The 15124-nt window shown below is 40.4% G+C and overlaps 1 protein-coding gene across 2 annotated transcripts; it reads left to right on the forward strand.

Annotated features, from left to right (window-relative positions):
* Window positions 1–748: 748 nt before the first annotated feature.
* Window positions 749–7456, forward strand: LOC116256449 (cytochrome P450 90D2-like). 2 transcript variants are annotated; one of them, XM_031632817.2, is made up of 8 exons: window positions 762–1375; window positions 1896–2220; window positions 3548–3697; window positions 5254–5499; window positions 5838–5927; window positions 6154–6339; window positions 6449–6570; window positions 6683–7456. In XM_031632817.2, exons 1-8 carry the CDS (start codon window positions 768–770, stop codon window positions 6774–6776), a joined length of 1821 nt encoding a protein of 606 aa, XP_031488677.1. In that variant the 5' UTR covers window positions 762–767; the 3' UTR covers window positions 6777–7456. The 2 variants fall into 2 exon arrangements, with proteins under 2 accessions (XP_031488678.1, XP_031488677.1); XM_031632818.2 differs by lacking the exon at window positions 3548–3697 and having other exon boundaries at window positions 749–1375.
* The last annotated feature ends 7668 nt before the right edge of the window (window positions 7457–15124 follow it).

Raw genomic sequence — 15124 nt, forward strand, 5'->3', positions numbered from 1 at the left:
CAGAAAAGGCAAAGGGAGATTTAAACAAAATTTGCCTAAAAGGAAAATACTCTAATGAAAGAACTCTTTATGGTGCACCATCTGCAACACGCCGGGAATGCCCTAGATGAAAAAAATCATCATGCATGAGAGAGAGAGAGAGAGAGATTCTGGTCAAGTTGTCAAACGTGTAAAGCCAGCAGCCCTCTGACTAGTTCTTTATTAAAACAGCCAACATATCCAGCACAAGGCTCAAGGAATTAAGAAGCAGGAAGTTGTGTGACCTTTTTCTTGCAAAACCAGATGCGCACACGCATAAGTTGCAGAGGAGCACACAACCAGGGGTAGGCCCTGACCTTATCTGCTACTGCTAAGGCACAAACCCTTTTATATCCATAGGTCAGTCCCTGCATCTGTAGGGTCATTGACCTCTAATCAAAACTTTAGTCAATTTGGTGTTCTGTTTTCAATTCAATTGCTATTCCCGATACTTCGATTGACCATGTTGGCACCTGAATAACCATCTCCTGTGGAAAAAACCATCAGTTTTCTTGTGAAAGTGCACCTTGTCATGGTCGAATGTGGTCACCTTTGGAACCTTTAGAAATCACTACTATATATGCACACGGCAACTAAAAAGAATGTCCTCAGCCATAATAGCGGTCCACTCATCTTATTAAAATTAGGTTCAGCATGGTTAAAGGCAACTTAAAGTAAAGTCCCATTGTAGTTTACTTGCAGTGGTAGTATATATATATATCTATATATATATCTATAAGAGAGAGAGGATGTGGAACGGGGTTGGACTTATTGAATGGACTTCACATGTGTGCACGAGGGGGCAGTTGCACTGGACCCAAAAGACCGTGGCACGAGACAATCATGGGCGTGGGGACGGATTGAGACTCATAAAAAGTCTGTACTTGCCACACTCATGTCATTTTTTTCCCCTCATCTGCTCACCCATCGTGTGTCTTCTACTTCACCTCCTCCTCCTTCTTCTCCCCTATATAAAGAGCTGCCAATGGAGCAGAGGCTCCCACAGCTGCTTCTTGAGATTCAATCTTCCTTGTAACACACCGTCAACCATCATCAATCCTTGCCTACAGTGCTCAGGGGCGGAGAGAAGGAAGGGGCTGTTGAGTAGTCTGGCAGAGGAGATGAAAGTCCTGATTTGGCTGCAAAGCCTTGTGGGTAGCCCATGGTTTGCTTCTGCAGCAATCACTCTGATAGCCACTGTAGTGCTTTGCCTGCTATGGACTTCTAGATTCAGCAGAAACGAAGCAAGGCTTCCTCAGGGCACATTTGGGTGGCCCTTCATTGGAGAGAGCCTAGAGTTCATCTTCTGTGGATACACACCTCGCCCTGAGAAGTTCATGGACAAGAGAATAAAGAGGTAGGAAAGGTTGTCTCTCTCACCACTAATTAAGCCTTTCTGCAATATACTTTTTTTGGCCTTCTTCCTCTGCATCTGATCAGAGGGCGGAAGCAAGAAAACCCATCATGCATCTGACCAGTGGGTATTGCTAGAATTGTCCATGCATGTTGTCTGCTTGATAATTCATGGCTGTGCACTGGCTTTTGCTTTTGGGTTTTCCCCCACCCAACAAGGGATTCACTTAATTCTTGGCTAAAAGACAGCGCTGAGAGTGGGAATGACCCATATGCTGGTTTTCACCCCTACACCATGTGATGGTGTCACAAGTGGGAAAAAGGAGAAAGAAAGGAGAAGAAGAGGAAGCGTTGGTAGCAATAATAGATCATATGGGGCATGGCCTTCCTTGCTACTTTTATCTGATACACCCAACCAATCCAGGCGCTTTTGTTTCCCGAGGAAAAACTTTCACATGGAAAAGAAGAGAAGTTTCATAAACTTTTTTCTTTTTTCCTTACCTGATGTGACCGCCTCGTGGCAGGTACGGGAAAGTGTTCAAATCTCACATCTTCGGGAGCCCGACCATCGTGACCACAGATGCAGAGGTGAGCAAAGCCGTCCTGCAGAATGACGGCAGGACCTTTGTGCCCTTCTACCCAAAGTCCATCACCCAGCTCATGGGGGACTCCTCAATCCTCCTCATCAATGGCGGCCTCCAGAAAAGGATCCATGGCCTCATCGGCGGTTTCCTCAAATCACCTCCCCTCAAGGCTCAGATAACTGAAGAGATTGAGAATTATGTCAGGGTTACCATGAAGAGCTGGCAAGATGGTCAGCTAGTTTACATCCAAGATGAAGCAAAACATGTAAGCTCTCTCTCTCTCCCCCTCTCTCTCTCTCTTTCTCTGTGTATACATATAAATATAAATATATATCTGAAGAGAATTCAGTAAGTACGTTAACAAAATGATAATTACACAAAGTTACAAGTTTTACCCGTGTCTTTTTCTGTTTGAAGTTATGTACTAGCTAGTGCAACTTGGGGAGCTCGGTTTTCACCCTGCCAAAAGAGAAAAACAGAAGCGGTTAAGTCTAAAATTAAATTTACTGGTTTTGTCTGTGTTTCTGAAAAAGCATTAGTAAAATCCAGAGGTGGGGACGAGATTTTAGGTGACAAGAGAATTTGTATGAAAGTTGAGATATTCTTGGTTCCTCTGTACTGATTCTATGGTGCGGAGCATCTGCACCAGAGGGTTGGTCTGTACATAAAAAACAAGAGCTGTGCACATGTACAATGGAGGGGAAGGGGGGATGGGGTTGGGGGCGATCCTGTCTGTGTACCATTAGATCTTGAAAAATCTGTGAGGTCATGATTTATCAGCTTTTCTTCTTATTTTTCTGCTCTTTTTTTTTCCCTTCTGTTTTTCTGGGAGACGTATCTATACATGGGATGTGGGCCTGGCTGCGAGTTCTAGATCATTGATTATCAGTTGGTTGGCTCATTCAAAGTTCACTGACTATTTGGTGGATTTTCTTGAAAGAACAGAATCACTGAGCACAATAAAATGACACCTGCCTTCTCCCCATCTCTCTCTCTCTCTCTCTTGCTGATATCTGTACAGTAAAAGGAGATTAAAGTTTTTTATTAATTGTTTAATCAAGGATGGTTTTGTTATTATTGTTTGACAAACAGAAATCAGAAAAAATTGGAAAATAATTCTGTTGGCCTTCAGTTGATGGGACATTTCAAATTTAACATGTTGGGTAGCTTTCAGATCCTGAAACAAATGGCAAATCCTTTTCATGGAGTCTCTCTCTCCCCATCTCTAGCCAAGCTTTATCTCTTCCGGATCGGAAAGGAATCAAATGAAGGCATCACTTGGGGGGTGGGGGGTTCATAAACTTGAGGCCAGGACTCGAAAAAGAACTCCATTTGATTTCGACGTTTAATAAATGGAGGTTCTTTCCTGAATTTCGACTTTGGTCTCTCGAGTTAGAAACTCGCTCTTCAGTCTTTAACGGCGGTCGCCGGAACAAGTCTTTAGCCTTTAGTTTCCTTCTTTCAAGATGGTCTCGAGTTCTTAAACTTTCTGAATGGTTTGGAGTCCCATTCGGCCGGCGGTGGCCGGAAAGATTCATTTCAAAAACCCGAAACTGACTGACGACGTTGTTCTTTGTCACGAACGATTGCAGATTGCTTTCCAAGTTTTGGTGAAGGCATTGATTAGCCTTGGTCCGGGGAAAGACATGGATTTCCTAAAGCAGCAGTTCAGGGAGTTCACCGCCGGCTTGATGTCCTTGCCGGTGAACCTGCCGGGGACCAGGCTCTATCGTTCCCTCCAGGCAAGTCTCTAATTCATGAAACCCCCCCCACCTACTTAATTTCTACTTACTTATAGTAGGCCTTCTAGAAAGATCTAAAGGAAAAGAAACAAAAAGACGTGCTCATTTTGATGCTGAGCTCAGTCTCTTGGGCCGTTGTAAAAATCGGTGTGAATCGGCCGATTCGGTAGCAAACCGATTTGACTCACCAGCTCGTATCAGTGTGTCAAGTGTCCTACACTATTTTTAAAGCTGCTTTTCTTTTTTCTTTTATACACACTTGTATTTTAAAAAATATATATGTAACGATATATTAGAGGTCAGCTACTATTTCTTAGAAAGTGAACCTTAACGTCATTTTGTGCACAATCACCAAATCTTGATCCTGGCAGTTTCTTAAGGACGGAAAAATATCGTGTGATAATTTAAACTTTTAAAAAACCTCAAGTTGGCCTTTTTAAATATACCGGAAAGTTAAAAAGGATGAGAAGAAATTGTGGCATAGGATCAAAATACATTGATTGGGAATATATAAATATATTAAATTAACATGATTATTGACATGATTTTTTAAAAAAGTAAAAATAGACGATATTTGTTGACCAGAATTTTTTGGGTGTGGAGGAGCCCAGCAAACTCCAGTCGGTGGGCCCATTTTTGTCCGTTAGCCCCACCCGAATAAGGTTTGTGGGCCCAATCCCCTCTTTGGGAGACACGTGTCCTACAAAAAGAGGATGCAAAAGTCAACGTGAAGCAAACACTTACACGACGAAGGTTCCTCGTGCGTCCATGCTGTAGAGGCGCATGCCCCTGACGGTAATTTCATATTATCTTACTTCCATTCTCTCCCATTGAACATTGAGCATGGATCTAGACCGTCGATCTTTCAAACCAACGGCTGAGATTCTTGGCCACCTTCGCCCACTTGGAATGTTCAGCACGGTGGTGCAAAGACAAAGTGTATCATGGTCATCAGTCCCTTTGAAAGGTACATGTCCCCACACATAGCGTTTGGATACGCACATGGGTACGCATGGGTTAGAACTAACTTCTCTGGTAGGTCCACAACCACATGGAGTACGTGGATCTAACCGGGCTATCGGTCTTGTCCACGTGGCACGTAACCTTAGCAGAATCAAACCCATACAACTTTGTAATTAGTTGCTTGATTAGAAAGAACAGCGCCTACTTTTTTAATGGGAATGGTCACAAGGCAGACCCAGTCCGCTGCCCAACCTATTGAGATCCGCAAGGCTTGAACAAAAGCTACCCACGGCTCACTGACAATTGGGTGCGGTCAAGCCCATGATCATGTTACACGCTTTGGCAAAAAGAACAACGTGTAACAATATGACTTAATGATTGGAGAAGATTCATGAAACACCTTAAAATATGAATCTATCTTGATTTTTTAGAGAGAACGATTACAAATCATTCCATTTGCCAAAAGAATCCATGGGTCACATTTCTGGGTTGCACCCATCTGATTATAGAGGCAGAGGCAGTTGAAAATGAGAATTTATGCAGCTTTGGTTAAGATGAGCTCACCTCTGGCTTGTGTTGAAACCTTTTTGCAGGCAAAGAAAAGGATGGCAAAGTTGGTGCAGAGAATAATTGAGGAGAAGAGAAGGGAGCAGAGGAAATCCTGCCCAAGAGATGTGCTTGATGTGCTTTTGGAGGACACCAGTCAGAGGCTGAACAAGGAAATGATATCTGATAACCTCATAGACATGATGATACCAGGAGAAGACTCCGTTCCAATTCTCATCACTCTGGCCATCAAATACCTCACTGACTACCCACAAGTTTATGAATCCCTTCTGGTAACTACTCCACATTGCATTATGCTTCCAAAACTTGAATGCCCATTGAAGCCCACTCAGTATTCTTGACTTTCCATGGGCCAGTACTGTATCTCACAAGCCAAATTTGGATCAGATCTTGGCTCTAAGTCAGCCTTTTGAGGACTAGGTTCTTGAACCACTGGGCTTCAGGTGTTACCAATGTGATATGATGAGGACCATAAACTGAATCGGGCGGACCAGGGGCTGGGTCCGGCCGACGGGTTGCGCATGGTTTTTGGGTACCAAACTTGTGTTGTAAACCATGTTGGTCATCCTAAACTTTGAGTTCTTACCATGAGTTCTCATTGTTGTTGCAGGAAGAGAATTTGAAGATGAAGCACTCTAAAGAGAAACTGGGCCAACAGTTATGCTGGAGTGACTACTTGTCCATGCCATTTACACAAAATGTGAGTTAACAGAAGGAGAGTGGGTTAGAACAGGTTCGATCCGGGTTGGGATCGAAATCCGGTTGTGGCAATCCAGGCCTGGATTACTTGGCCTACATGGTCAGATCCAGACCCATGACAACACAGCCAGAAGAGCATTTTGGGTTGAATATAATGCTGTACCATCTTCACTTCTAATCAATTTGGATCTGAAATTAATGTTCATTGTGTTGCTTTCTGTATCTAGGTGATCACAGAGACATTAAGGCTGGGCAACGTGATAACTGGGGTGATGCGTAGAGCCATGAAAGATGTAGTGATTAAAGGACATTTTATACCGAAAGGGTGGTGTGTGTTCCCCTATTTCAGATCGGTTCATCTTGACGAGCAGAACTACCAGGATCCCTACTCTTTCAATCCATGGAGATGGCAGGTAAACTTGTAAACCATATTCTTAGTCCTACCCTCTCTCTCTCTCTCTCTCTCTCTCTCTCTCTCTCTCTCCCCTCAGTAAATTTGATGAAGTGGGTTGAATTGAACAGGACAGAGACTCGACCAGTTGTTATTTTACTCCTTTTGGAGGAGGCCATAGGTTGTGTCCTGGCGTGGACCTATCCAGATTGGAAGCTGCCATTTTCCTCCACCATTTGGTCACTAATTACAGGTATAAATTAATAAACTACACTAATATATATATATATATATATATATATATATATTTGATGGGTACTTTTCACTCATTATGCTCTTCCCACATGCTGTCGTCCTTCTTTCAGATGGGTGGCTGAAGAAGATTCTGTTGTCAACTTTCCCACTGTAAGGATGAAAAGAAAATTGCCCATAAGGGTCCAAAAACTTGAATTGGCTTGATTTTTCACATGGGGGAGGAAGGCATCAGAATTCGATTCATTCTTTGGGCAAAACAAGAGAAAAACCCAATAGATAGCAGCAAGGCTTCTCAGTTTCTGTGATAATTATACACCACTGCACATCCGGTGTTCAGAAAGAGCATGAAAATGACCAGCATGAAGATTGATGCCAAAAGATGATGTACCCAAGAACAAGGGTCCAGGTCTACTTGCTGCAAGAGTCAAAATGAGAAAAAGGAAGGAAAGTTGGGGAAGGAGAAGAAAGAAGCATGTACTAGTGGTGTCTCAGAGATTTATTGTCTGCCATTGGTCTTCTAGATTTGATATCTAAGCCCTGTATCAATATCACAAGAAAAGGTTCAGACAGTTTCAAGGCATGCTGAGTACTGTCTGCCACTTGGTTTCCAAGTTAATAATACATCATCATATATTGTATAATACACTCAAATCTTTCCCTTCCATTCTTCTCTGAGAGAGAGTGAAATGGTTGGAGGTGTCAAAGGCGTCTATAAGACTCCTCTTTTGCACAGGACTTCTATTATTGACGCCCTTTGTTCCTCTTCCTCTTTTTCGACAGATGAAGCAAAGAAGCATGGTTAAAGCTTCTAAGTTTCTGTTGTAAAAATTGACATTGTACAGCCAAAGGCTTTTACATCTGATAATAAAATTTGCAGTTGTCAATGAGATTCTCATCTCCTGTTTAAAGTGGAAAACAATTGCGTGTAGAACAGAGAAGTGAACCAGCAGGCAAGTTGAATATCAGATTTTGTATTTTCTCTGGCGCAGCTTCTTTTATGGATCTAATTTGCTTGTGTAAAGCTAGTAACAGCTAAAACTGTTCGTATAAGATAACTAAAGCTACACAAAAAGCTGCCCTAAGTAGATATCTCGATTCTCAGAGTTGCTATGTATTTGTCAGCTAGAGCAAAGTATTTTGCAAGATACTGGCCCTATAGCAGCTAAGATGGTCCATGTTCTCTAGTTTAATAAAGTTTTACCCACATACTTATAGTCACTCTGTGCGTCTGCCAGAGAGAGAGAGAGAGAGAGAGAGAGAGAGGAATACGAGTTTGATAATTCATGGAGTTTACAACCTTGACTCATAAAATTATATAATGAATTTCATGAAGTTGGCAGGTTGAGTAATAAAAACTATACAATGGTAACCAAAACTTTTGAAAATCACACGAACACCAAGTTCATAAAACTTTCTGTTCACCTAAAAGAGATTCATTAACGAATAAGTCATAGAATCGTGAAAGTGTCAATCTTTTTATCATCCCCCACCCTGCTACTCTGTTTATGACATTCAAGCACTAACTGCAATTATTTGTAATTTTACCTGCTAGCTGGATCAGGATACGTTATTCATATCAAATATATCTGGTGCAAGTTCTCCATACAGATTTTGTGGACCCTGATTGCTACGTAACAATTGTAGCCTAAATCTCAGATCCAAATCGGTGCATGCCAAACAATGTTATTAGAGGAAATGCAGAGGACACCCCTTATTTCCAGTCTATTTCATGATGTTGAAATAACAGTGCACGCTGTAGATTCCAAATGCTAAATGTTGTCCTTTTCTTTGTAATCTCGATCATTTGAGTGATCTTTCAGCACATGGGTGCCATCGAAAAGCGACATTGAAAGCTTTTTACCAGCAAGTGGTTGTTTGTTTGCATTGGAAAATCCTAGAATAAGATAGAATGTGAACAAAAACTCCATACATGCATGTGGAGTTGGGTTAACGTCTTCAAGTTGAAAGAGGTTGCTTCAGAGTTTGATTGTTCTGGTAAATCTCTTAGGCCGTGGCATAAATCTGATACGGTTCTGCCTGACCTCACCTTACCAATATAAAAAGAAACAAAAATAATACAGAAAGCAGAAACTACTGTACTCTTGTATGTGCATTATGCTTGTTAGCATCAGCTCTTAATCAATTGATCAACTCTGGGAAAAGGTTCAAAGAATTAGATTGAGCTCACCCAAAATTGTTAGAACAAAAGAAAAAAGCAGAAGAATGACCGGGAATTGCTGCCAGAAAAGAGAGGAAGAAGCTTGGAGTAGACCAGATTCAGCTGACTTTAGACTCGCTACAAACTGATTCAATTCGAGTCAGCCAATTCAGGCCTAACTGGAAGATTTTTTGCGCACTTCTCTTTTTCTTTTTCAACTTTTTTCCTTTCAGCACATGTGACTTGTGCTAGGAATCCTAAACTATGCTAAAAACTCGAGAGAATCTTCTTAACCTATCCTTCTTCCCTTTTTCCCTTATGCTTTCCGTGATGCTGTGAGGTTTACTTGGTGTCCTTAGTACTCTCTTGAGAACAGTAGCTTTGAATATCTTAATTCCAGATTTGGGAGTGGAGAGTTGTCTGCCTCAATGTTCCTTCTAATCTCTCTCTCGCAAAGAGATCATATTCGAGATCTATTCTCACAGTGCAAGCGCTGTTCTTGGTCACCATTTAAGTAGATGCTATCTGTCGTGGACCAAAAGCCCATAGTGGGGTGCGAGTAGGGGGGACCGTCTTCACTCTGGCTTCTTCCTTTTCACAAACAAGAAGTCACTATCTGCATGTGCCAAGTTGCAGAGTGTGGTTTTCACCTTGTGCTCTAAGCAGCTTCAATGGCTAAGGTGCATATCCAGGAGACACTTTTGGGGCTCCCGAGACAATTTGATGACCTTTTTGAGTTGTTCTTAACTAATAAGATGCTATTCTTTTCCAACAAGGAAGATCATGCTTACATGAATTTGAAACCCTTTTCAATTGTTCCTGATCAGTAAGATGCTATTTTTTCATAAGAAAAGGGCCAAAAGTTTATACATGACATCGGTGACCTGCGATCGTCATCAAGTTGCAGAATGGTAGTTAATGAGTTCAAAACCAATACGTAAAACATTTTGAGACAAAATGGAATATTTCCTTGTGGGAAGAGCAGACATCAACAGTTTTGCCAACTGAAGATCTGCCAATGTGCCGCCCAACGCGTTCCTTTGGGAATCGAATGTTGACACATAAAAACTATTTTGGCTCTTAGCTAAAATCCATATTTTATGTATATGTGGAGATGAGAGTGCTTCTCAGATTTGCATTATGAACCCGGCCTTCTGATGTTTAAGCATTTTTTTTCACAAACTTAACCAGGTAGATTATTTGGAAATCTAGGTACAAAGAGAAAAACATCAAAACTTGATGCATGGATGGCATTTTAGGTGTTCAAAATGTCAAGACTAATAATCTGAAAGCATAGCACATAATTTTGGAAGAGTATATCCATCACCATGGTTGGATTCGCAAAAAGTGGACAAAAAGACCAGTAGTTGGCGAAAGAGAAAAAAAAAAAAGGAGTCGAGATGCTTGAAGCAAACTCCAAAGTCCAAATAAATTGTGAGAGACTCGATAATCTAAGCATCTTGCCCTCAAATTGGCTTTTCATTCATTTTATTCATATTCTCCATATTAGCTTATCCTAATCAGACAAGTGGTAATCCTTTGGACATGTACTTATCCAATCTTGTCTGATTCTCTTAGCAGATTTTAATTTCTTCATTAAGACAGAAGACAAAAAGGTTTTGCAAAAGCGTGAAGGCCGCCCCACGTATAACAAGCAGTTTAGCAGTGATGAATACGGCTGCTGCTCAAACCCATTTGGAATAAGAATAATTTCCTCTGTGATCACACTCCCTCAGGGCTGACAGCAGTTTATGTGTTCGTTCTATGCGAAAGAAATGCCACTAAAAAGCTGATTAATCTTTTCTTTGTTCTGCTTATCGTCTGCTACTCTAGTTTGGCTCTACATCGTGTTTCGCCACAATACATAGAGTTTTAATTGTAAGTTTGTAACCATCTCTAGCAGCTGTGGTTGTTTCTTTTCTTTTTTCTTTTCTTTTTGAGTAATGGGGAATCTATATTGAATATATGAAGAACTCGTTAAAGAAGAAATGAAGTTTGGATTTAAAAAACTACCGTCCTCCCTTTCAGGTCTAAGGCTGTGTCGCCTTTGTATATGGGATTGATGCTCGTTATCAATATGCCTTTCTAAGAGATCATAATGATCCGTATAAACGGCAAAAAGAGAGGGCTATACCGGTGCAGGAAACAGGGGATATCGCCATAGAAGACTCGGAGTTCAGTGACGCTAAATCGACTTGCGTCATTATTGGTGGCTTTATTGACACAATAATGATTAGGTTGTCATGTGCAAACTATGATGCCAATTTTACAACCATATGTGATAAGCAGATGATATATCCTCAAGGTTGGTTGATGTAATGGATGAGGTGGGGTTGGTAAGTAGTCAGTTTTGTTTCAAACTCTCGTACCATCAATCTTTCCTGTGCTAGATAAAGAGGACATCACAATCTAAATTGAAGCACAAGGGAGGCATCACCCTGAGACTTCAAAAGGAGACTTGTCGAATGAGGTAAAGGGGGCTCTCGGTCGAGCAGCAGGATGAAATATTCATTCTGTTCAGTGAATAGATGATCAGTGGAAAATGTGAACAGTGTGAAAAAATGAGGATATCAACCCCATTGTTGTTTAAGCAAGATGTGTTGAGAAGAAGACCATGAATGTTTAATTTCAGAAATGAAGTTAGACTGTTAGTTTTAGATCCAAATGCATCCATGCTGAAAAGAAGCTCGCGAAACTGGGCAGATGGACCAAACGGCGATATCTGATAGTTGGTAGCTCCATTCTGGTCGGCGTCAGTGTCATCAATACTTCTTGTCCGCATCAGAATGTATCGACCGATAGTTGCATCGCCCCTCGCCAACACGTACAATGCCAATTATTATAAGCTGAAAATTTTCTGATATTTGCCTTTGATGTATATGTGTGTATATATGTAATGAATTGACGTGGCTGGCAATGAAGAAGGGAACCAAATCGACCTACCACGTTATGGGCAGTGCCCTCCGGGGACGGCATCTTCGATCAAGATGGTGGCAATTATTTCTTCCACTTTATGGTCTCCATTATTGCTAAAAGCTTTTTAATAAATTATAAATTTCCTCTGCCGCTGCATTATGCGGAACCAATTATCTACCCTTGGCTAGATCTTTTTCCGATGCAGAGGGAGTCCCCTACCACTAGATCTTTTAATATTACGAACACAACATGAACGTATTAACTTTCCATATGTGCTCAAAATCTAGTGTCACCTCTCCCTCTCTCTCTCTCTCTCTCTCTCTCTCACACACACACACACACACACACACATAAACACAGAATATGCAGGCTTTATAGTCTTTCCTATTCTTGTCTTTCAAACCGAAATCTACCGCTAACATGTTAGTCGACAGCCGAGGATAGATAGTTTCCTCCCTGTAAAATGAGCTTTCACTGAGATTATTGAGTGATTATAGATCAGAGCTCATTCATGTGTAGTGAGTATGAAGAGAGAGAACTCAGTGCATGCATGTGAAGTGGATTTATTTATTAATAAGTTTCACGAAGGAAACACAAAGGGACATGAGGAATATTCCGGGAAAAGCTTATACAGTCGAAGGGAAACGAAGGATTAGTGCTTGTTCCTGTATCAATTTGGTTACATCCATGGAACAAAACGGCATAATACTATAATAACCCAAATAGTTGGGGATCCAAAACGAACCTCTGCCGACCCAGATTCTACATCACGTGATTTTGGCCCCACCCGATATTATTGCCTTCCCTTACCATAATCAACGACGGCCTTTCTCTGACCCCAATACACATTTGGCAAGATAAAATTTATAAGCATCCGTACGTATATAGAAAACATATAATATGTATATGTACATATACATATGCACACACACATATTCTTCGAACTTAGTTTGACACCTAGAAATAAAACATTCAGCATGATGTTTAATACATATACTCATACACAGACATGTATGTAGGAAAATTGGTATATTCGAGACCAGTGGGGTCAGGGATAAAACCAGGCCTCTTATATAATTGATAAAGTATATTTTTAAACATTCTAGAATGTTATAGACAATAATTCAACATAGAACGAGCCTTACTTCAAGTAGTTTATATAAAAAAAATATAGATTCTTTTGCTAGTGAAATTTTGATGTTATAAGAGCCGTTGATTTTTCTATTACTATAGAAACCATTTGGCTCAAAAAAGCTTTAACTTGATTTGTATTCCTCATCAAAACATTCTTCAGATCACATCTGTACGGTTGGATTGCAAAAAAAATCTTTAAACAGACAATTTTGAGGGGTCTGGTTTCTATCTCTGATGCAATAGTCTCTGATCTACCGATTACTATATATATATATATATATATATATATAAGAGAGAGAGGGAGAGAGAGAGAGAAAGAAAATTGTAGAAACCTTTTTTTGCCAAGAACCTACTTTAAATAAAATATAAACATCTCAACATATTTATAAAAATTATTTTATATAAAACATGATTTGATTCAAGTTGTTTTATCAAAATTGTGAATTTTTTTATTATCAAAATGTTGATGCTATGAGGGGAATTTATTTTTTCTTATTATGAAAACTCTATGAAAGTCCAACAAATGATCAACTTAATATAGGTTTTGCATCAACTCATTCTTAACGTCATATCATTAAGGTTAGTTTGCAAAAAAAAAAACATTTCAAACATCAAAATTACAGTGTTTAGTTTTCATCCCTGACCTAACCATCTGGTTTTCACCATTCTCTCTCTCTCTCTCTCTCTATATATATATCTATATATATATATATCAAAGGCTCATGCATCCACCTCAATAATTTGACTGCTCAAAACTTTCAAGTAGAAAGAGGTCAACTGTCATCAATGGTTCAATTAGTTTGTCTATTGGCATACATAATCAATTAATTAATGGGTCCTACCAATAAGCTGAAACACATGTATAAATCATAATTGCTGCCAAAGTTCAACTTAGCAAACACCCAACAATAGAGAGATCTAGAGAGAGGGGGGGCCAGGTTAGGAACCGTTATTGTTGGTGGGTGGGTCATGGGTGGTGCCCTTATTGTGACCCAGCAGACATAGACAGTACACTGCATGGGCACGCCCACCCGCTGTGTTCCTTCAAGGGTCCCAGGTGATCCGAACCAAGTTTAAGTGTTCCCCTACTGCTCCTCATGGCCTTATCTGCCCCGTCTCTACCTGCAACTTTTTTTATACTTGGGCCACATGATCGGTTGATTGCCGCTTGATAAATATATATATATGGGCAACTCAGGAGACATCAACCCAGCAAACAGCCCTGCTTTCAGTATATCTGGGAGTCTGCCTCCCATAAGTCTCTACCTGATGAATCTGATTGGTTTCTCCCGCTTTACTTTTGCTGTTAATTTCTTGCAGCCTTAGGACCTTTGGAGTATAATTGAGTTCTGCTTTGTGTTGGCACACGATAATGGTGGCCTGTTCGCCATATGTTTTGATCTCACATTATGCATGAGTCATGACCAGCAACAGTACTTGACGTAGGCTTACTGTGAGCCTCAGCTGCATAATTTCTCCATCTGTTATGTTGAATGATTGACGAAATCTTTCTCCTGCAGAAAAGATTAAGAATGATATGTTGTAGGCTGCAATAACTATGTAAGAATCGAAAGAATGGTAGTTGAGCAGTGACCTGCAGGTCATACTGTTGGTGGTAAGGATTTCAACCCCACTCTGCAACAAATGAGAAAACAAAAAAATCAATCAGAGTTTTCTGTTGAAGTCATCTCATAGATAATCTTTTCGTTTGCTCTCCTTGAAGATTGCCCAGGTACATCCTAGCATTTGATCACAGAGATCCATATTTTAGCAAGGAGCCCGTGTCCATCGTATAAGGTAAACCAGTAGTGCAGCCAAGTCTCTCCCGCAACCACAACCAAAATGGTTAATTGTTCTGTTCTCCCAGGAAAAAGAGTTGAAGAGAACACAACTTCAGCAGCATAGCTGGAACATTAAGGCCTATATTCTATGATAAAAAAGTTAATGAATTGTTTCTTCTGCTGCATTGAAGGCCAAACTTCGTTAATAGCAGTTCAGATTTTGAAGCCAACAATGCCATGAAAAAACTTGTATACAAGTTCATAATTCTTTTTTGGAATACTATAGCCATTTTACATTTATGAGAAATTGCACATGCTGATGCTGGTCGGATTCTAGTGATTTTAGTTCCCAAAAGAACTAAATAAACCAGGCGCATGTGATTCAATTTATCCCGGGTGGGATGAATGTCCAATTGAAACCATGCCATCAAAAAGCAGGTGAAACACATAATGGCTAATTCACTGTTGGTTCTCAACGTCTCGTTCAAAACTTTCGATTGTTAGGGCAATTAGACTTGGTTGTGAAAACGATATTTGATTGAGACCCTCGTCAATCCTTCGTT

This window comes from Nymphaea colorata, chromosome 6 (genome assembly GCF_008831285.2).
Source record: "Nymphaea colorata isolate Beijing-Zhang1983 chromosome 6, ASM883128v2, whole genome shotgun sequence".
Taxonomy (NCBI): Eukaryota; Viridiplantae; Streptophyta; class Magnoliopsida; order Nymphaeales; family Nymphaeaceae; genus Nymphaea; species Nymphaea colorata.

Excerpts from the sequence above, each read along its gene's own strand:
- LOC116256449 (XM_031632817.2), top strand. The coding sequence starts at position 768 with ATGTGGAACGGGGTTGGACTTATTGAATGGACTTCACATGTGTGCACG. Across the intron at positions 1,376-1,895 it reads ATGGACAAGAGAATAAAGAG|GTACGGGAAAGTGTTCAAAT; the intron begins GTAGGAAAGGTT and ends GCCTCGTGGCAG. Across the intron at positions 6,340-6,448 it reads TCAATCCATGGAGATGGCAG|GACAGAGACTCGACCAGTTG; the intron begins GTAAACTTGTAA and ends TGAATTGAACAG.